A 21,689-nucleotide genomic window follows, 5' to 3' on the forward strand; every position below is an offset into this window, starting at 1 on the left:
TTTCGTGCTATAAATAGAAACGCCATTATCGGCTTCTGAACCAAAGGCGTAGAAATTTACTCTAAAACCTTGATCTTGCTATATGGCGATTCCACTAACACTAAAGTCCCAAAACAAAATACAAGTAAAATCACAGCAAAAAGCTTTGTTTTCCATCTCTGATGAAATTTCTGTGAAATCGACCTCTTCATTTACTTTGCTTCACTCAAATTGTATAGCAAACATTTGGACGATTAAGGGCTTCTTCAGTATTTCAAAATTTTTCCACCCAGCACATTTAATCATTCAGCAGTGAACAAAACTCAAAAAGATCAGAAGAACTGGAAAAACAAAGTCAGTTCCTCTCTAAATACTCCTTGCACTTGAGGTCTCAATCTCTCATTTTCATTAAGGATATTGTATGAATTTTCCATCAGTCAGTATAATCTTTGCTTTTACTCTTTAATAAGTAATTTGGCGATAACAACACCAGATCCAAACACAGGTCAAGTGTTCCAAACTAAAATGAATTGATAAAATGGCAACATTCATATGCACATTGTTAAAATATTTAACGGCAACGCGCCCGCATGTTGCTAAAATGTTAATTATAATGTTCAAGAGCTCATTGTTAAAACATGTAATAGCAGCTTGCATTGCTTGTTGCTAAAACAGAATAACAGTAACGCGTACTACACATTGCTAAAACATTAAAAGCAACGCGCATTGCATGTCGTAAAAAGAAATTCAACGACAACGGATTTTGAACATTGCAAAAGGGTGTATTAGCAACATTCCTTATAGAAACATTGTCAAAACTCAACCAATAGCAACATATACTTGCTAAATATTGCGACAGACCCCTTTTAACAACATGCAATTGATGAATGTTACCTTTAGCATGTTGCAAAAGGCCTTTTTCTTGTAGTGTCGTTGAGGGAACAAGAATACTATATACAATTGGTGAATTTTGCCTTTAGCATGTTGCAATAGGCCCTTTTTCTTGTAGCTGTTGGGAATCTACTTATACATGCACAGCGGAATTTAAAATAATTTTCGATTCCCACCAAGAATCGCCTCTGTGTTTAGATAGAAATTGTGATAAGATTGTACCTTTTCCAGCTCTGCAATCATTTTGCTTTTCTTTTCGTTCCACAACTTTGATTCGCCACCACAGCTGTCCAATTGTCCAGCCTCCAACGGTGATCCACACAGAGAATATGATTGCAGCCTCTAGGGTTTTCTCTTGTGCTAGCAAGAATAATGAAAACCTTAATGGACCTCAAACCCTAGTTATGTATTTATATAAATCCAAACAGGTTCGGCCCGGTCCGGTCCAATAATTAATTAATCCAATTAATTAAACCCGGTCCGTGAATTAATTAATCCAATTAATTAATTCGAAAATATAAATAACAAATCCAATTAATTAATTTATCCAACTATTGTTAAATTAACCAATTGGCAATTTGCAATCTTCCAATTCTCTTTTGTGTGTGACCCATTAGGTTCCCGACCACGATGCCTAACGACGTGAAATATTATTTTGATCTAATCAAAATTGATAAATTAAAACACCCTTTTAATTTATCGTCAATTCACATTCGCCGTCCCTGATTGACATCTAGCAATGTGTCAGGGCAATACATGTGACGAGAAATGTCACGTGGTATGACAAAACCAAATTCGTTCGTTTACCGTGAAACTATAATCCCTTCGTCAATATGATCCGATCAATTACGAGATATGGAATTGTGTCAATCTCGATCATCGATCATATCTTTCACTCCACTATTAAGTCAATATAAATCGAAAACTCCTTTTCGACTTATGAGTACACCTTGGCCAAGGATTTCATCATTGACTTAATTGAATGAAACGCAGATCATAATCTCCTACTATCTAAGAGTGACGAATCCTTTATTGATCAATCACAACCTTCATACGATTCTTGACGTACCCGAACGATGTCGTATTAGCGGCCCTTTTCAGAGCAACATCCAACACCGCCAAAGTATGACTGTCCTCATATAAGGTACCATGACGACCTCAAGTCAAATGACCAATTTCACTACCGAACGTTAGAGATTAACCACCGACACTCAGATAGTTATCCATGTGGAATCTCTCGATGGGTCTCCAATGTTTTGTTCTATAACAAACATCCACGTATTCATTTAAGTGTCACCACACTTTAACTTGTGAGATCAGCTACTTACTTCACAAGTAAGAAATGCCACACGTGATGGTCTATCCGTAATAACGATATCCGTATCTCGTTATTGCTTACGACCACGGATGATTTAAGATTCAATCAGATGTAATTTGTATCTCACAATCACAACTCCTTGTGATTAACAAATTACAAATATTTGAATCTACGGACTCTATTATTTATTTAATTGTCTATTAATTAAATAATAGATCTGCCATTTAATTGCATTAATTATATATAAAAGTATTTATGTCCAAAGTTGATTGGACCTAGGGCATAATACTTACAGTGTCATTGAAGGAACACGAAACTATATATTGTGCCTCTATGCATTTGACACCTGTCAACAGTTGAGCAATAGGTGAAGTAGATTTTTATAAAATTCCCAAGTGTTCCATTCTAGAGATGTTTTCCCTTTTTTTCTAGTGCTATTGTACAGGAAGCATATTGCAAAACATGGTGTAATAATTTTGGCCACGAAATTGGAAGAGACAGAAACTATTGGCAGTGTGAAGACCAAAATTCGAAAAAGACTTGGACTTCAGGATTTGAGGGGTAATAGGATAATGCTGATCTTCGCAGACACTACTAAAAAATATGACTTCAAGCATGAATTTTCCATTCTAGAAACCTCAATATCTGTTGCTATTATTTTTTACCAACAGAATATTTGCAACTGCAAATCCGTTGCTAATTCGCTGATAGTTACCAACGAATCCTACCATAAGTAAAGAGTAAACATTTTACCAACGAATTTTCCGTTGGTAAAATGTGAATCTTTTACCAACGAAATTATCGTTGGTAAAAATCATAACCAATACCAACCAACTTTCCGTTGGTAAATGTCTATCATTACAATTGGTAAAAATCAATATTGTAAATAGTTGCATAAGTGTGAGACATGATAATAAAAAAAAATTATTTATTTTTTTATTATTGATATTATTATCTATTTAATAATTCTAATTTTTTAAAATTTTTAACCAACCGAATTGAAATGCCAAAATATTGTTTAACCACTTATTGAACCGCAGAATTAATTTATAGAGGAAAACTGCGAAGATATTGTAGTAAACTTTCGTTGTGGGATAAGTGAATTATTTTTACCAATGGATAATTCATTTCTAATGACCAACGGAATATCCATAGGTGAAAGATCCAACTGTTAAATGATTACATGAGGCACGGAATATTCGATGGTAAAGAGATATTATGGTTACCAATTTAAAATCTTCTGCTAATTATTGTAGTTGAAAGTGAATTACTTTTACCAACGAATAATTCGTTTCTAATTACCCACCGATTACATTCGGTACGTCACCCACGAATATGCCGTAGGTAAAAGATTTAAATGTTAAACGGTTACATGAGGTACGAAATATCCGTTGGCAAAGAGATTTCATCGTTACCAATGAAAAATTCATTGTTGATTATCGTGGCTAAAAGTGAATAATTTTTACTAACGGATAATCCGTTTATAATTACCAACGGATGCAATCCGTTGATAATTTTCTGTAGGTGAAAAACTGTTTTTTAGTAGTGAGAGAAGTAGCTACTAGATGAGGGAACTCTTGCTTGGTATATTCCTTTCTGCATTTACATTGCCTATGTGGGTTGTTGAATCATTTGCTTGCGAAGTAAACATAGGGTCGACAATATATAGAAGAATCAGAGTGGTGAGCATGCCGAAAGGTTAGGAAGCCTACTTAAATAGCTTACGCTTACCAAGCCTAATCTACTAAAAGAGGGCTACAGCAAGCAAAGCAAGCTTTCCCCCTTTGTTTGTTGTGGGTCGCACCTCATCGCAGGCACTGAATGAATGAAATGAGTGGAGATCTTCCTTCCCCCTTACGTCTTACCAAGAACTTCGTTGCCACTATATATATATATATATATATATGTTAGTAGATAATTCAATTGAAGCTTCGATAATGTTTGAGTTTAACAATGAGGGTATTGTTGGTCGAGCGAGCATGAATTAAGTAAATTTTATGCTTGGTCTTTGTAATTTTTGTATTGTGCATTAGCTGGTTAGGGATATGGGCTAGTATTACACTAGGAGCTTTCTAGCACAACTTTTCATCAGAAAAGTTACCGTTGGCAGTCGCAATATTTAACCCATTCTCTCATAGGTGGGTCCCCTCTGACCAAATAACGATCAAATTATTGCTGAAAGTTTGAAAAAAAAGTTGCACCAGACATGTTCTAGAATACAAATAATTGGACAAAAAGTCAAAAACCAAATTTACTTCTAGACGAAAAATAATGTCACATGGTTGATGTCCTTAAACCCCGCCGCGGGCCTGCTTGGGAGGTTTTTCATCGATTTTTAGTGGCATAAAGTTGGTGTGCATAATAAACCCTAGAGTATGGATTGGACTATTTTAAAAATCATTATTAAAATTACTCAAAAATCGATCTACTCATAAACATTTAAATTCAGCACTTTAAAATATGCTCATAATATGAACTCCAAAGAACGAATTTGACCATTTTAAAAATTGTTACTAAAATCACTCAAAATCGATTAATTTATAAACTCTCAAAATTGATACTTATTCACAATATTTTAGAAAACCTCCAGACTAGAAACAAGTATCAACGCTCATAAATGGTGCCCAAAACTCCAAAGCACACCCTTAGTACAATGGAACTCCAAAGCACACCCTTAGTACAATGGAACTGATAGTGAGTAATCTTTAGAAATTTAAATAACCTGACAAAAAGTATTCTTGATTTATTTTGTTTATAATTAAAATATCTAAATCAAATAGATATTTATTAATTCTATTTTTTTAAAATTTTTAAATATATATATATATATATATATATATATATATATCCAAACTCCAAAGCACACCCTTAGTACAATGGAACTCCAAAGCACACCCTTAGTACAATGGAACTGATAGTGAGTAATCTTTAGAAATTTAAATAACCTGACAAAAAGTATTCTTGATTTATTTTGTTTATAATTAAAATATCTAAATCAAATAGATATTTATTAATTCTATTTTTTTAAAATTTTTAAATATATATATATATATATATATATATATATATCCCTAGCTTGGGCATCATTTTAATGAGATTTTAAGATGTAATGTATTTTGAAATAGTGATTTTTTTTAAAAAAATATGTGGTTAAAAAATAGTGAATGATGTGTTTGATTGTAAGTATGAAATTTACAAGGAAATAAAATAAATTTTAGGCAATTTAATTGCCTTGAGCTTATTTGTAAGAAAATTAGTAATTAAGGCCTCGTTTGGTACCCATTTTTTTCAAAATGCATTTTCTCTCTCTTCTTTTCAATCACACATTTTTTATTAAAATAATGTTATATGTAAATAAAAAACTTTTTTTTTATTTTTTAACCACACATTTCTCATTAATTTACTATTCAAAAATACATTTTTACATAAAAATAGCTCCCAAACACCCCCTTACTATCTTCGATTAAAGTAATCAAAAATTGACAAATCTAAACTTTTTATATGTTGATTTTTTGTTGTACGGCATACATTCAGCATTTGACTTGGCCCATTGAATGAATATTTAGAATTCTGTAGTAATACAGAGAAATAAAAACATGTTTCAGAATAAACTAAGTTTTATTATTAAATTAATAATAAAGCTTATTTAATCGGTCTTATATTTTTCTTCTGACCAAATCATGCTTGGAGCTTCTCTCACTATATATTGGGATAATTAGAGAGTGAGACTGAGAAAGCTTAATATAGCAAAAATGGAGAAGTCTCAAGCAACTAATAAATCGAAGAACAAGATTTTAGGGTTTCTACCAAAAGCAGCAGTTTCATTTCAAAATCCTATTTTCTGCCCTGGTAAAGACAAAAGACCAGTTGGAACAAATGCTAAGAAAGTTAAAAGCCATTTCAACGGAGGGTATTCCGCCCTGATTATGTCTATAATTCCAGGTGAAGCTCGATCAGGGAAATCAAATAACACACAAGAGCCAACTTCACCCAAGATTTCATGCATGGGACAAATCAAGCACAAGAAGAATCTGTGTAGAAACAAGTACGTTTCCTTGGCTAAAGAAATCGAGCCCAGAATCAAGCTCATCGGGCCGCTGCCGGAGCTGGAGAAGAAACAATCAACGCTTTTGAATATCATGACCAGTACTGTAAAGCCCGAAAGAAGAAAACACGATGCATCAGTTGATCAGTGTAATAGACCGCCTCTACTTGATCGGGCTCCGAGTATCAGCCAGACGAACCGGTTTTCCAGCAGTCGAGATTCTCATACACTGGTGAATTTTGATTGGAGAACTGCACAGATTGAATTGGAGGAACGGGAATACTATTCAGAGGGAGAAGAACATGAAGTAAATATTCCTTTCACAGCTCCACTATTGATTTCCGGAAGTGGTCCCGGCGGAGGCAGGGTGGCGGTGGAGCCAAGGAAGGAAATTAATTTGTGGAAAAGAAGAACCATGGCTCAACCTAAGCCTCTCCAGTTAAACATGGTTAGAGCTCATTAATTAGATGAGAAATTATGGGCTTAATTATGTTTTTTAATCCAATTTTTCCTTCTTCCATTTCAAGATTAAGAATTTCATTTTTGTAATAATGAGATGATGTACAAAAATGTTCATTTATATAATTTATGTAGCACGAATTAAATTACTAGCCAATTAATTGATATGTCAGGTTACCGTTACTTAACTTATACTTTGCCATAAAATTCCGGCACCCTTGACCCTTAAATTTGGTGGGATGTAGCTAATTTGGATATCAAAATTTCTTATAAAGGAAATTGCACTACAATTGCAACATAGCTGCGTGCTATATTAGCAGTTAACTGAACCGTTCATATAGTAATTTGTGTGCTAAGAGATGGTTTTTAGTAGTGTCTCCTACAAGATCCATGTAATTTGACTCTTGTTAATTTCCTTTTTTTTTGCTTTTGTCCTGAAATGAGATTTTGCAGAAGGCTTTTAGTCTAAAGGATTGACAAGTTGTTTAGCTATCCATATCGTTGTTTTGGAAGGCATGCCCTTTTTCCTCGACAATTTGGATTATTAATATCTTGATAGAGTTATCCAGGATTGCTAAATTTCTATCAGTTGCTATGATTATATAGAATTGTGGTATGCTAGCCATTTCAATCGAAAATAGACAATCCAAACCATTTTTGTTCTAGCTTCCTAACTTCAATCTTTACTAGGTCAAAATGTTAAAATGAAAATGTAAACTATGAAAAATAACCTCACATAAATGTTTTATTCCTGCTAACAACATGTGGTAGGTTCTTAGACGGACTTTCCTGGCCAAGTGGCTGTACACTTTTCCATTTGGACATAAGAACTAATTCCACCATGCTTTGTCATTCATATATATTCTTTGAATGGGTTAATGAAGAAAAATGCATGATCCTGATGGAGAAGTACTTGGACAAGCATGCAATTGTTTATGGCCAAAGTACCTGAACTGTTTGGTGTCTTTGGGAAGCTGGAGTTATGATGATGATAAATCTGATCATATTCAAGGTGCTCAAAATTCACCGGTTCAGTTCTCATCCACTTTACCAGTGATTTACCTAGAGTTCTATGAGTTAGTTGCCCTTTCATAACGTTGCTTCCTTTATGATGAGGGAATGCTTTACTTTGTAAATACTTGGGGGAAATTTTACAGCAGTTTTCACCCCGAAGTTAGCATTTGTCTGTAATGTTCATTTGACAAATCACCGTTCGCTCACCTTGGCCCACCATGCTTTGCTATGCAGTGCCATCCAATGAACACAGCTAAATTTTCATTACCCCTTTTGAGCAAATTTAATAATGATTGATTTCAGATTTTTGAGGAAGGAAAACTCATATTATTGATTTCAGTAGTAGTTTGCTTGGAAATACTCTGAGATATATTTTTTGATAAAGATTGCTTTTTAGATATGCTCTGTACTCGATACCCTAAAATGTTTTTCTGGCTTCTGCAGTTAAGGATGCATTGAAATTTGGAAAATGCTACATTAACAGAAGAATTCTGACATATTGTTTGACAGGAGTGTCTAGCATTTTGTGATTGAATGGAAAATATAACAGTGTTATAAATAGTCCAATGATAGAACGTCACGTGGTATTATGTTAACCATTGTGTCAATCATTATGTTGCTGTAGCATGATTGCTGAAATTTTGGCTGGTTCCCTAGAATTTGGCTGATTTGAGATGTGCTGAAATTTTGGCGTTGATACTATTTATGCCTGTATAAGATGAATTTATTTTGTTTGTCCTTGCTGGGTCCAACTCACCCTCAAAGACCAATAATTACTCTGTCATATTCATTCTGTTCGTAAATATCTCACCAAATTTCTGAAGCAAATATACATCAGCCAGTGAGGGATGCGGGAGACTTGGTAATGCAGTTATGTAGTGTTAGAAGTATGTTGCTCCTTTGGTTTTGTCGCCATCCTTTGTCTGCACGTATGGTTTTCGAAAAATGCTGTGTAAGGATCGTATAAATTTCCTCTGTGTTGGTGTATGTAAGATGCATGAATTAATATGGAATTTTACCCCTTGAATCCATATCCACCTGTGGAAGTTCGCGCTATGTAGGTGCATACGAGTTATTGGAAATTTGGAAGACAAGGAATCAATTATACATAACAATTTCTACAAAGAGGGAGTGCTGGTGAATTCTGGTGGGTGGAGGAAGACGGGCAGTTTGCTGAAGTGGAAAGCTTTGAAACTGTTGCAAGTGTGATGCAGATATTCCACAATCCAAGAAGTTGTAGGATGCAGTCACTCTTGTGAGCTGGCTCACGTGGGTTTGTATCGAAAAAGAGAACTCGAGAAAAAAAAGTAAAGCTTTTAGGGTCGGCACATTCCTATTGACGACACATCTTTAGTACTCGTAGATGAAATAGTTCTTGCAGACTACCATGACACTGCTCTTACCAATGGAGGACACCTTGGGACATCATCTGTTGAATGATTTGGGATTTGGCTCTCTCAATTGGAATAGTTTTTCTTTCTATGCAACTCTATCAAAATTGATCTTTATATATGGGCTTGATAACTTGAGATCCGTCACTTGAAATTTTTTATCGACTTGCATGTTTTGTTCTTTCGAAATTCATAGTAAAAAAGGGGACCATTTTTAGTCGTGATTCGAACTTATAGGTGGTTTGGTTTTAGATTAGTTTGAAAGATTTCTCTCAAATCAGTAGAATTTGACAGAGAAAGCGAACTCTAAAGTGTTCTAGAGACAAACTTCTCTAAAGAGCTTTACTTGTGAGTACGTTCAAGACATGGGAGATCTGCAATGTCCATCGAGGTATAATTGTAACTACGGTCTATTAGGATAATATGGACTCATTTGTAACAAAGAGGTTGGCTAAGCAAAAGGGGAGGAACGTGAAATGGTAGAAAATATTGAGAACATATTGTAATATTTTTTGTGAGTTTTATTTTAAAAAAAAAAAAAGGATAGTTTTTCTGTGTTATGCCTCCCGTAAAATTTTCCATGTTGTCTGAAAATTATTTGGAATGTACTGAAAAATTATGAAATAAACAAAAATATAGGAATACTCAGAGCCAGCTATCTCAACCTCTGGACGATAGTATTGACAAAATTGACCTTCATTTGAGTGGTATTGACAAAATTGACCTTCATTTGAGTGGTCACACTTGTGGAGTCAACATTACGCCCACACGTATGCAAGGACATTTCAGTCAAACCTCGAAGAAATTTGGTCCAAGTCTTCTTTTCCGGCCAACCTTCATCCAAACAGTGACTCTTTCGAATTGGCATCATTAAAAATAAGGAACATCCAAACAGTGGACCCATTCGAATTTAATATTTGGCATAAGTTAACCGTAAAATTTATGATATTGTTTAATCTTATTATATAATATAACGTAATAATAAAGAATGAAAAAATATAGAGAAAATAGGCGACAAAATTATCAATTATTTTAAGTAGTTTACATTAGTCATAATTAAAATTTTATTATATTTAAAATTTAGTGAAATATAAAAATTAACTTATATACGCCTTAATTCTGATTCCCTATATTACATTGGCATTCGTTTCATCATCAGAATTATTATTTTCAATAGCTTTAGTAACAGATTTTCTTTATATAATATAACTAAGAGTTTGTTTTGTATATATTTTAAGTTAATTAAAATCAATCTTTTGATTGTTATTTCACTATTTCAACAGTTATTTTTGAATTTTTCTCTCACAGGTCAAAAAATCAATTATCAGAATCCCTACCAAACAAACACTAAAAAATTTGTAAGCATTTGTAATTGTAAGTAAAAAATGTCAAATTAATTAATTAAAAGAACATTTCCTAATATATTTTACTGCCTTTGTAAAAAGATATGGAAAAAAATAAGTAATTTCTATTTTTAAGAAAACGAATATTATTAATCCATTAAATTGGAGTAACGTTAAAAAAAGGGCTGCTGATGTACATCAATGCCAGAATCTCTCTCAGTTTTCTCTTCGTCTTTTTACTTTTCTCTGCTCATGGTTTTTAGATCGTACTATGATCTAACTTCTTCAGTATACAATCAATTATCGTGACACTGAATTCTCAAATTCACACAATTCTAAAATAATTTATCTTTTCTGGTTTATATGTTTATGCATTTATATACATTCATATTCAAATAACTAAATAAGTTTAGGTGAAGGAATTGAAGTATATATGTCCGATCAGGAGAAAATGTTGTGGGGTTTTCTGGGTTTTCAATATTCTCAATTGGGTTGTTGAGATTTTAGGAGAAAAGTAACCGGTGTCTTGAGAGTGGGGGGAAAAAATCTTACCTGGGACTGGGAGTTTTGATATTGTATTGGTTTTTACCTGAATATTTTTGATGATCTCTATGGTCAGTAGAGATGGGAGAAAGGGGTTAGGTTTAGGTCAAGATGAAGAAGCTGAGCTTGAAGAAGGAGAGGCTTATTGTAATCCTAATGAGAATAAGAATGAGGATTCAACCATTGACCCTGATATTGCTCTGTCCTACATTGTAGGTTTTTCTATTTCACACTATTATGTATTCCCTTTTCTTTGTGTACGAGCACTTTACTTTTAAAAGCTTATGTATGTAATCTTGGGTTGAATTGCTGTTATATAGAGCATATCATGATGACTTGTCTTCTATATTTACTGTCTTGTTTTGATCAATTTGTCTAATTGGATTAATTAATTTCTTGATTAGTTTAAACTCCATCAATGCTCTTTTAGTAACTTGGTGTGGCAGATAGTTGTTTGACAAGATCAAAAGGAATTATACATTTATGCTTTGCATAATATAGCTCACATTATCTGCATATTTGGAGTAATTCAATGCCCATTCCATATGTACTTAAAAAAGGTAAAGAAATCTTGTTTCTGAACTTTAGAAGTGCTACGGACTAGGATAAAGATAATTAACTTATATATCATAGGGCTGTGAAGTTTAATTTCTGTTAGCTATCATCTAATTTTGATCATTTGAACTGTCTTGAAGGAGGAAAGACTCCAAAACGTTTTGGGGCATTTTCAGAAAGATTTTGAAGGCGGAGTTTCAGTTGAGAATTTGGGTAATTTAAAACTAAGCCCCAGACATAATGAATAATTAGAGCCACAGTAATATGGTTTTATTGCATCAAGTGTTGATTGGTATTTGAATGCTAAACAGGAGCAAAATTCGGTGGCTATGGTTCCTTTTTACCTACTTATCAAAGGTCTCCATCTCAATCTTATCCGAAGAATTCACAAGAAGTGCATAACATTGATGCTTCGAAGTCCCCAAAAAAGTTGCATTTAGAGGTAGATGCTTCTAGATCTAAATCTATGTACTTACTGTTAACAATCTTTCGCGTGAAGAGGAAATGAGTATGTGTATTGGTTTACATAATAATTGTGGTTACTTGAAAACTGTGTGTTGTAATACAGGATGGAAGACAAAACTTATTAGCTTCATCAAGTGTGTCTCTGTCAGTAAGGCCTCAAGCAGCCCTGGGGAGAACAGCATCATTCTGCAATTCTCTGGAAGGCGATGTCACACATGCCAAAGAATCAACTTTGAATTGCAGACTTGTTAATAGTTCTGCCAATCCTTCTGGCAAGAGAACTCTGAAAGTTAGAATCAAAGTTGGCTCTGAAAACTTGTCCACTCAAAAGAATGCTGATATCTACAGCGGACTTGGTCTTGATGTCTCTCCATTGTCTTCTTTGGATGACAGTTCCACAACTAGTGAAGGGTTATGCGGTAACCTTCAGGATGTACCAGATAAATATCCTACTGGTATTCTTGAGGTGACTCACTTTACTTCATTCTTGATCTTGACTTCTGAGCTTTTTTATTATGACGGCTAAGTTTTCTGACTTTGCGTAATTGCTGCCCTGGAGCAGATGATGACTTCGTTACCTGTGGACCTACTTCTATCCCCTCTATCTGCGGATCTGATTCACCTCACGAGGAAAGGAAAGCTTAGAGGAAAGAGTGATCATATACCCATTGAGAAGGCAAGCTTAGATAGTTCTGGGATGTTATTCAATAGATCTCATTTCAGTAGGAGTAATCAGAAAGTTTTAGAGTGCAAGAAATGGAAGTCATCTGAAATGGACGATGCTTTTTTGAAGGAATTAATGTGTAAGAAGAACAGTGGCGATCTGGACAATATCCATGTTCTGTTGAAGAAGGAAACTGATATGGACATGTTTAATTGTGAGAAACTTGTTGCCGATGCTCTGAAACTCCCATTGCTGTCAAATTTAGAACATAGCATTGCAGATCCTATGAAATGTACTTCTAGGGAAACAGTTGATGTACCTGTGACTTCTATTCATGATAAGGTGAAAGAAGAAAGCTTTTCTGAAGTTTCGGTGAAGAGACTTCATGAGAGTGCGTCTTCCCAAGATATGGGCGGCGTTGAGAAGTTGGATGGGAGGCTGGGTTCATCTGGTAAGGTTTTGGAAAATAAAAAAGATGTACCTGAAACAGAAAAGGCTTATTTTTCAGCCCATTCTGGGTCAAATGTCTGTGAGGGTAGAAACTCTTTTACTGGTGAAGCTGCTGGCCCTATGGAACATTTAGTAGTTAAGAAAAGAAAATCCGGTTGTGAGGTAGCCATAAAACAAGCTCTTAAGAAGTCTTTGGGGAGCAAAAAGAAATTTAAAGGAATTCACAGTCAGGGTGCTCAAGGATCCAACGTATCAAAAGATCAGTCTATGATTGTTTCTTCTATACTGCTTAAAAGTGGGCAGAGCTCTCGTGCTAATAGAATGATTTATAAAAATGGTCAACTCAATCTTCAAAAGGACCAGGGAAAGCCTGGAGACAGATATAAAGCTTTCTTTGGAGACTTGGAATTTGAAAAAGAAGATGAAGACTCAGTTTCAGGGGAAATGACTTTGGCAAGAAAGCTGAAGGATTCTCAACTAATTGAAAAAGGCATTGTTGGATGTCACAGCACGAAAAAAGAGAAATGCAAGGATAAAAAAGCCAAAAAGTCATCTTCTGGAGAGGAATATCTTAGGGGAGCTTCTAGTGTGGCACCTCTATCTGGAAATGGACCCTTTTCAGATGCTTCGGTAACAGCAGTGGTTCCTCTAGTCAATGAAGATTGGGTCTCTTGTGATAAATGTAAAAAATGGAGACTTCTTCCGCTTGGTACAAATCCTAAGAGCCTTCCTGATAAATGGCTTTGTAGGATGCTGACGTGGCTGTAAGTTCTATCAATGTTCTATTTCTATCATTTTATAGCATGACATTTAGTTATATGACAACTGGTTTTGGCCGAGGGAAAACAATAATGTAGATTGCATCAAAAGTTACCTCTATAATAATTAAACTGACCAGTCAATAAATTATCAATCTAGAAATACCATCCAATAAGGCATCCCAAAATACTGTACTACTGTAAAAAGACCCAGTGTGTTTTTGACCTGTACGCACACATGTATGTGACAGTACTTGTGTCCTGATGATCTACTGTTGTAAAATTTCCACAGGCCTGGAATGAACCATTGTAGCATCCCGGAGGATGTGACAACTAGTGCTTTAAGTGCCCTCTACCATCCGGTTCCTGCTTCAGCTCCTCCCTCTGCTCCAGAGAGTCAACCCAATCGGCTTAATAATCCTACTGGGATTTCGTCAGGACGGTCCTCAATTTATGCTAGTTCTTCTGGTCAAAATATCCCGAATATTGTTTCTCAAGCTACAATTATCAGCAAGAAGAAAAACAATGGGTTAGCATATGCCACAAATTCAACTGATCTGGATGCTCACAATTCACAATCTCAGAAGAAGAACCTTCAAACTCCAGGCAATAGCAGCATTTTGGATGGAGCCGCCGATTTTCCTGTTGATTCATGTGGACAGCAGTATTTGTGCCAATCTAGTAGTGCTTTTGAGAAGAATGAAGAAGAGGACAGAGTATTCCTAGACAATTGTTCTGATAGAGGTATTATTAAGTACCTTTTTTTGCTAGTGATAATGCGCCCTACTTTTATGAATGTATAATTTGAATTCAGTTATGAATTTTGGAACGCATTAATCAACTCCCCCATTTTAGCTTCTTGAACTTCTGTATCTGGAGCTTCCGTAAATTGTCTTCACCGTGACTGTTTATAGGTACAAATTCAAAGATAAGGAGCAAAAGAGAGTCTGGTTTAGATTGTTCTAGAACTTCTAAAAGATCTAAATGTAATAATGTAGATGATGCGGCTTCCTTAAAAGCTGGTCATAGCTCAAGCAGTGGTTTGTCAAATAATGCGTCAGGGAATGATCGACACTGTAAGGATGCCAGAATTGACACAAAAAAGAATGTAGCTTCCTGTAAGAATTCAGAATTCATTGTTCCAGGTACTTCAGATGATGGTTTCTTACGTACAAGCAACCTTGATAATGAGAATACTGTTAAGAAGAGGAAAGGGAAGGATCATGGTTCTCGGGTTCTTTCAAGTGCAGGACCACACACACAAGCCGCTGTGAATTTTGTGGAAGAAACCTGTGAAAGTGACTATTGGAAAGAAATGAAAGCAAGAATTTCAACATCTGGGGGAAAGGACACTGGCCAAAGCAAAGCCAATGTAGGAAAAGAGAGAAAGGACGGGAGTACAACAGACCAGTATATTGGGCAAAGTCTGAGTAACACTCTACCTAAATGTAGCTTAGATGCTGCAGATTATTTGAGAAGTGATATGGGTTCTGTACATCCTTTTGCTGCAAATTCAAGCTCTTCCAAGGTATCGGGGTCCTGTAAAAGCAAACGACCTGGACAGGAAGTGAAAGGCTCGCCAGTTGAATCAGTGTCTTCATCTCCTTTGAGATTTCCTAAAACCGATAAGTTCACATCAACAGGAAGGATCCTTGTTGGCAAAGTTGATTTTCATGATCCTGGCTCATTGACTTCTACTAGTCCTAGAAGATTTTTGAGTGGTGAAGACTGTAGGAATGATCAATCAGGGATGGTGGAAAAAAGTGCAACTCTTACCATCATTAATAATATTACTGATGTCTATGATGGTCTCCTAGGTCAAGGTAATCAAAATGCTTGGGGAACACATACTTCAGAGCAATGCCAAGATGAAGAAGGAACTGCCAGTCATTCTCAAGTTAATGGGTCTAGCTCAAAGAAGTCATGCAAAGGGTTCTCATCATGTTCTAAAGACAAGAGTCGCAGTTCTAGATCTGACTTGGATAAAAATATGAACACGGTTTCTGATTCTTCCCGGGAATTAGGTCACATGAAATTGTACGAGGAAAAAATTAAGAGCGGAAGGAACAAATTTGATGAGAAATGTGCCTCTCTTGGTGAGGCTAAGAAACCTTTCTTTCTTAAGAAAAATGTTTCTGAAGGAATGTTGAGAGAGAGTAATAAGGGAAAAAGTCAACTAAAAGTTGGAGGTCTTGATGGTTCAGATAGTAGACTAGACGTTAATAAAAGCCTGGACAAAAAGAACAATCATCTTCAACCTGAGCATGATGAGAAAAGACTATCCAAAAAGCGTCACTCTGGCAAAGGCAACCGAGCTGATGTCAATGGGAGTGGGAGGTCACACTCAGCAGCAAAGGTTCAGATAGAAACAGTTGTGGATCTTCATTGTGTTTCTCGGACGGAGAGTGGAGTAAAAGTTTTGGCTGACGACCTGTTTGAAAAGGGCAATGCCTTGAAGACTCTGAAGCAGAGTAAGAAAGCTAAGAACCAGAATGTTCAGCCCATATGTTCAAGGCATCCTACTCCTAATAAGCACAATGTTCGGGATATTGAATCCCCTAATCCTGTTCGAAGAGATTCCTCCACTCACACTGCTAACAGTACCATAAAAGAGGCAAAGGACCTAAAGCACCTGGCTGATCGTCTTAAGGTTTATACACATCCTGTTGCATCTGATGTAGAATTTGGCATCGATTCCTTAGTGTTTCATAACATGATTCTGTGTTACAGAATTCTCGATCAACTGAAAGTACGGGGCTTTATTTCCAAGCTGCCCTCAAATTTCTCCATGGAGCCTCTTTGTTAGAATCTGGAAACAGTGAGGGCACCAAGCATAACGAAATGCTACACTCAATGGATATATATAGTAGCACAGCAAAACTCTGCGAGTAAGTTATATTCATGCAAAGGTTCCTTCTTGGTTTTGTATGATTTGTATTCTTCTATGCTTCTGATTTGTGAAAACTTATCATTTATGCTTGTTTTATTGGGGCAAGGTTATTTTTGTGTTTGTTGACGAAATTTTTTCAAGTCCTTCTACCTTATTTATTTTTTCTATTTTTCCTGTCAATCTAATTGGTTTTTGGTAGGTTTTGCGCCCTTGAATATGAAAAGTCAAAAGACATGGCTACTGCTGCTTTAGCCTATAAATGCGTGGAGGTTGCATACATGCGGGTAGTTTATTGTTCACATACTGGTGCAAGCAGGGACCGAAATGCATTGCAAAGTGCTCTACAAATCGTTTTCCCAGGTTAGTTATGCAAAAAATTTCTGTGATATGATTTCAAACTAAATCACTATTGCTAAGGCTAGAAGGTCCCTCATTTTTTCACTTCTGTTTTCCTATTGACAAATATAACATATTGAGTTTTTCCCAATTTTATTCTTACAATATAGGTGAATCTCCATCGTCTTCTGCTTCTGACGTTGACAACTTCAATGGTCAAGCAACTGTGGACAAGGCTGCCTTAGCCAAAGTTGTTGGCTCCCCTCAAATTTCTGGAAGCCATGTTATCACCACACAGAATCGTTCTAGTTTCATGCGGCTTCTCAAATTTGTTAGTATAATTAGTTTAACAACATTTAAATGTGAAATAATGTCAAGCTATTGGGACCTCCTATTATTTCACCATATTTTGTGATGCAAATTAAAAATTCTGACCAGTATGGACATTCAGTCTATTTCTTTGCCTCTGTTTTTGCGTGTCCATGTCAGATTCATAATAAATTGACTCATTTTGTAGGCACAGGATACTAATTTTGCAATGGAAGCCTCTAGGAAATCAAGAATTGCGTTCGCAGCTGCTAGTCGAAGACCTGGAGAGGCCCAGGATAGAGAGGGTATCTGTTTTATCAAAAAGGCACTCGATTTTAACTTTCAAGATGTGGATGGTCTATTACACCTTGTTCGAGTCGCAATGGAAGCCATCAACCATTGAACTCAGTGTTTGTATTGCTTCAATCTAGGGTTTTTTCTTTCCTCTAATTTCTATTCGACATCGACGAAGAAAATTGACGAAAGGATATCTTGATTGCCAACTTCTGAATCTACTAGACTATGAGTTCAATTGGAACTTTGTCCTTGTAAATCTGTACATTTATGTTCCAGTTTGCAATATTTACTTCATTCTTTATAGGGATGCTTTTGAAAATGAATAAGGGCCCCAGTTTTTTCTACTAAAATTTATGAGGAGATCCTTGAATCTATGCCATGTTCATGATTACAACAATTAATCCTACTGACTTGCCTGGATCTCACACATTTTGATGAAGTATTGAGGATTCTCATTCGGTGGTTAATTTCCGGTTGGCCGTTAATTCTTTGCATAGGTAACATTTCCCCTCTTTGTTATCTTGTATATCTTACAGTTTGATTTTTGCTGATATTTCCATGTCATATACCGTTTCCAATTCTTGCAACTAGCTGAATTTACTTTTTGTTCTTGAAATGGAGAGTAATTTTGTAGCTCTATCCTTCCCATGTGTGTAAATTTGATACAGATTGATTTTTCCAGCAATTGAAGATAGTGTTCATCTACTAAAGTTTCTCTAAATCTTTTCGCAGTTGCAATTGCCTTGAATATAATACCAAAAATATTGATGTTTCATCAAGTTTCATTGGTATCTTTGGGATTCAATGCCATATCAAACTCCAGCAACTGACAGGTAATTTACCAGTTTCCGAACACTATAGAGATAATACAATTGTTGCAAGTATCAATCACATTTCGCCTATTCAAGAAATCTAATTTTGTAGTGGTAAGTCATTTTAGATATAATTTGTCATATTGAAAATAACTACTTTGTACACTTTTTTTTCCCTCTTGAAACTGCCTTCTATCGGGATTTTATATTCATGTGACCACCCTCAGAGATTGGACCTTTAGAAGTGAAATTCTATGTGGGTGGACGCTTTGGAACGTGTTGTTAATTATATTGTGTTTGAGTTGCATACTAAGACGAACTTATATCAAATGACACGAGGAGCTTAGGCATTTTGGTTTCTACACCTTTTTTTATCCACATTGGATGTTTCGGTAGTAAGGGCGCATACGACCTGACCTCAAGGCGCAACGTGAGTTGGCTCACTAGGCACTTTGGCAGATCAGTTGGAGAGGCGCTCGGACCCTGGTCAGTAGGAGGCACATCCCGCGGTTTAATTGGTTTGTGTGAAGAGGGGTCGGATCACAGGCCCAAAGAATAGTCGTCGAAGGCGGACACCTTGATAAAAAATAAAAAAATAAAAAAATGTGACCTCGTTGTGCTCTGAGTTGTACTTTGTTGACTTTTGTTGAGTATGGCTTTATGATCCTTTGTGCAGGTAACTTAGCGATGCAAAAACTTGGAAACTTACAAATGAATAGATGGGATATTTTCTGGGTTGTTTCATTATGTATTTTCTAAAATGCCGTCTCTCTATTGTTAAGAAATTTTTTTAGCTTTAGATCTTATTCTCTTATTAAGTTTTGATACAGCTTGAATTCTAATATTTTTGGGTAAATTATTATTAATTGACTCCACAATCTTTTACATGGTGTGGTACTGAGTTCTTAACCCTCAAAAGCGAAGTTTTGGAGTCCCAACCTATTTAAATTGGTAAATAAGGTCCCCCGATGATTTTTTTAAAAAGAAGAATCTATGTTAAATATGCATGCAACTTTCACGACTCACAACTACAGGACAAAATTGTCAAATAACTTGGCATTTATCTTCAATGCAATTGATAGTCGCATTCTATTTAAACATGTAATGTGACAAATTTTATCACATGGGGATTTTTAACGTCTAGGAAACAATGTTTTTCTATTACCTGATCTTTATTTCATATTTCAAAATGCACATCTCAAAATATCTAAGATTTTCACTCAATAATTATTTATTCTTGAAGATCTCTTCACTTTTTCTTTAACGAGGCAAAGGTTAAGTAATATCTGACTGGTAAATGCAATCATGTTTTCTTCAACGTTGAAGGCAATTGTACTATTAAATTTGTCTTACCTCTACAACGTGTATTATTAATTACATTCTTTCTCAATCAACAAAAATAAATAAAGCGTCAGAATGAGCCAATGTATGATGGCACAATTAAGTAGATACTATTGACAATCTTGATCGTATGCTTCTATATATGTTATCCTAGTGAGAGAAGCTAAGCATAAGACCCAGTGGGTGTCTATTTAGCTAGAAAATATTGAGGTTTTAATTGAATATTCTCTTAGTTGTACATGGTATTCATGTTAATGTTTTGCTTTCCCTTTTTATACTTGTGAATTATATGACAAGTTGAATCTTTGATATTATGATGCTACATCAAATTTTATATTAATAAAGCGTACATACATTTTGAGATTCACGTTGTCTAAGTGGAAAAATCATTATTACACAATGATTCATTTTCGATAACTTGAATTATAAGAGATGGATAAATTGAGTAGTACTTGAACAATTTTACTTCTTGGTAGTGGCCATGTGAAGAGACGCTCACACATATAATCGGATGAAAAGAGTCCAAGATGATCATTTGAGCACGAAGCACTTAAGTTTGGGATCTCTGCGCCAATTTTGGAAGAAAAATGACCAAAATTGTAAATATCCTATAGGATAGGGATCATGTATGCAAATCTCCACAGATGGACAAGCCAAATTTCTATTCCATTCGGGGAAATGATTTGGGAAGGCTACTTTCAAGTGGTTTTTGTTTAAAAGACCTTTGACCAGAATTTTGAAAATAACATAAAATATAAATATGCAAATATTTAAAAAGACAATTATAACCTTCCATTATTTCTCTCGAAACGAAAGAAGAAAGAACCCAATACTTCCCAAATTAGAGGTCTGAAGAATCAAGACACTATCTTTTTCCACTTCTGAGGCTCGCCGTCGATCACTCTCTATCTCCGTTCTCGAAAATTTGAAACTCGTTGGACCACCTTCAGGTAATGTGTATCGCGCAGCTGAATTTGTATTTTGTTTGTTTCTCCACCTCCGATTTTGTAGTAGAAGTTTGTTTCCTCGCCCCCTTCTCAGATTTAGGATGCCAAAACTTCTGTTTCTTAGATTTAGGAAGCCAAAACTTCTGTATTATTTATGGAAGGGTCTTTACGGTACCTGTAGTCAAATCTTTTGAGCGATTAATATACATTATGATAGTTTTATGGCACAAATTGACAATATTCGGCCTCAGGTGTGCTTGTAAATGTTATGTTCTGATTTCCTCTTTTTGTAAGAAAGAAAAATCATAATGTTTTGTGAAAAGAAAAAAATGATGGTTCTATTTCCCACCGTTTTAATGTTTCTTTTCATCTGCGCTATTATGATTCACCTAAGCACCTGGCAATAAGTATTTTGTAATTTATATGCTGATTGGATTAAAAGTCTCACATATTTGATTTCCTATTGGTAGATTTGCTTCTGCATTTGTTTGTTACATACTAGTGGTGTAGTTTCTTGAAAAATTTAATGGTAGTGATGGCTACATATATGTGATTTGCAAGGCTAAAACTAACTGTTTCTTTCTTGCAATGAAAAGTTTGAGCTTCTCAATTTCAATTTTGTCTTGATAGTTTCAAGTTTGATTTGTTTCCAGCCTTTGCTTGTAAAAGAGATCATTCTTGATTCTTTAATAGCATCGTCCATGAACTCTTTTACGAGTTCTGGATTAATAGTTATTTTGTTCCATCATTCTTTTCTTTCTTATTCTTGTTTGGGTTATTGGCTATTTCTTCGACATTCAACTCTTTTTCTTCAAGTCCAAAGCCATCTCTTTTCATTCTTCTAGGAAAGATCGAATAATTTGTAGAAAGTTTACCAAATGT

At 35.2% G+C, this 21,689-nt stretch overlaps 1 protein-coding gene across 3 annotated transcripts; it reads left to right on the forward strand.

Annotated features, from left to right (window-relative positions):
• The first annotated feature begins 10,618 nt into the window (after window positions 1-10,618).
• LOC111412429 lies at window positions 10,619-19,263 on the forward strand. 3 transcript variants are annotated; one of them, XR_002706070.1, is made up of 12 exons: window positions 10,619-11,195; window positions 11,679-11,751; window positions 11,850-11,980; window positions 12,107-12,469; window positions 12,566-13,881; window positions 14,168-14,619; window positions 14,790-16,525; window positions 16,606-16,763; window positions 16,965-17,125; window positions 17,272-17,432; window positions 17,619-18,204; window positions 18,440-19,263. XR_002706070.1 is itself a non-coding variant. In XM_023043359.1 (11 exons), exons 1-11 carry the CDS (start codon window positions 11,043-11,045, stop codon window positions 17,811-17,813), a joined length of 4,899 nt encoding a protein of 1,632 aa, XP_022899127.1. In that variant the 5' UTR covers window positions 10,619-11,042; the 3' UTR covers window positions 17,814-19,263. The 3 variants fall into 3 exon arrangements, 2 of the variants coding, with proteins under 2 accessions (XP_022899127.1, XP_022899128.1); XM_023043359.1 differs by having other exon boundaries at window positions 17,619-19,263; XM_023043360.1 differs by lacking the exon at window positions 18,440-19,263 and having other exon boundaries at window positions 10,619-11,543; window positions 17,619-18,081.
• Window positions 19,264-21,689: the final 2,426 nt, after the last annotated feature.

This window comes from Olea europaea, chromosome 16 (assembly GCF_002742605.1).
Source record: "Olea europaea var. sylvestris chromosome 16, O_europaea_v1, whole genome shotgun sequence".
In the NCBI taxonomy this organism is placed as follows: domain Eukaryota; kingdom Viridiplantae; phylum Streptophyta; class Magnoliopsida; order Lamiales; family Oleaceae; genus Olea; species Olea europaea.